This window comes from Ostrea edulis, chromosome 2 (genome assembly GCF_947568905.1).
Source record: "Ostrea edulis chromosome 2, xbOstEdul1.1, whole genome shotgun sequence".
Taxonomy (NCBI): domain Eukaryota; kingdom Metazoa; phylum Mollusca; class Bivalvia; order Ostreida; family Ostreidae; genus Ostrea; species Ostrea edulis.
In genome coordinates, this window is record NC_079165.1 from 24,427,527 (window position 1) to 24,429,200 (window position 1,674).

Genomic DNA, 1,674 nt, shown 5'->3' on the forward strand with positions numbered 1-1,674 from the left:
TGTTCAACATTTTCAGTTCTTCCTTTTCGAATTGAGTCACTCAGTGCAACAACGGAACTTGTACTATGAGAGATATTGTAGTATTCACAGGTGATCTAGTGCAGTCTGGACACCCCAAGATAACTCACAACGGTCAGTTAGGTACAGACAAAACAAAAGCTACCTGCATAAATCTCAAGGAGAAAAATGCTCTCTAATTGAATTATCTTCCTGAGCCGACAGCATGGACATGGAAACGTAGTAAACAAACGTTTATATAGTAAACAACAAACAACAAGTAAATCATGTGTCACTCAAGCCGATTACCCAGCCCTGCTGAATTCTGATTGGACAAGATTGTCTGCTCAGGTTTGTCATAAGGTCACTCTGAGTCAGAGGTCGCCAGTTTACGAGAGTATATAAACCTCACTCGATGAAAATAACAACAGCACAATACGTTGATCTGATATTGTAGAAACTTACATGTAACATATATTGTTCAGTATGAAAATGGTATTAGGAATGCAGCAAACTTGTTCAGGGATTCCTATCAAGCGTAGAGATGAAGGACTGGAGGTAAAGGCGGGAAACCTGTTTCTGGTCCAGTCACACCAGGGGAAGGCCGTGAGGGTACCGGTACATGTCCGGGTGTATCAGAGCTGTTTTGAACATTATGCCATTGTTAGTAGGGATTGTAAATTCGCAAACAAAGGCATCTTTGTGAACCTGAAGAATTCCACCGTGTTGAGAACGGACTCTTGTGAAAAAGAATTTATTATGGTACCTGATAATGTGGAGGGAACGAGCTACACATTTCAGGCGGGAAACGCCACGGAAGCCGAAGATTGGACGGAGGTCCTCAGGTCGAGCGTTTCTCAGATTTCCCCCTCATCTGGGCACCCATCTCCTTCAATGTCGCCCGTGATTCCCCGCCTACCGTTGATGCCCACTCTTCCTGAGGAGGAAGAGACTTGACCTCGCGCGACCTCTCCCGGAGTCTTGTCTCCTTGTTTACATGCCGTGTGCAAACTCCTTGTCAACATGTTTACGGAATGGCATGAAACTGTCTTCTATTGACAATATTTATTGTCTGCAGTCATTCTCGTATCGATTTGATGAAGTGATCCTCTGATATAAGCTGATACTCGTCAATGGCGGGAACAGACCGCCCGAATTGACTCTCACCAGCTACAGTCTGTCCAGTACGACATCCAATGCGAAATCCGGACCCCGTGTTCATTATGAACACTATTAACTTCAATGTGAGAAGCTAACGCTGTGATTTATTTATTGTTTTGTTACAGTAGAAATTTATTTGTGTGTTTTGTGCAGTGCATGTTCATTTTGAGAACGTGATATGTACAGCATTTTGTTTTTAATTAAAATGTGAGAATGTTTATCTAGAATTTCATTATTTTATGTATGATTAACATACAGTTGATTAAGGAAATGTCATGTCATTAACAGAACTCCTACGTCCCTGAGTCATACAGGTACTATACCTGCAGTTAGTGGACAGGGTCGTACTAATTACAGGAAAGAGACCGAGTATTACATGGAAAAGCCACAATAAGCCTCCGTATGATTAATGACTAATACCCGCGCAGACTATAACCGAATATAGACTATTTATGGAACATGAATAAATGGGAGGGCCAATTAACGTACGCCAGACCATATTAAAGACCGTAGTAT

General features: G+C 41.9%; 1 protein-coding gene across 1 annotated transcript; it reads left to right on the forward strand.

The window, feature by feature from the left end:
* The first annotated feature begins 243 nt into the window (after positions 1-243).
* Positions 244-1,376, forward strand: LOC125679577 (uncharacterized). The gene has a single exon (XM_048918891.2). It carries the CDS (start codon positions 484-486, stop codon positions 952-954), a length of 471 nt encoding a protein of 156 aa, XP_048774848.1. The 5' UTR covers positions 244-483; the 3' UTR covers positions 955-1,376.
* The last annotated feature ends 298 nt before the right edge of the window (positions 1,377-1,674 follow it).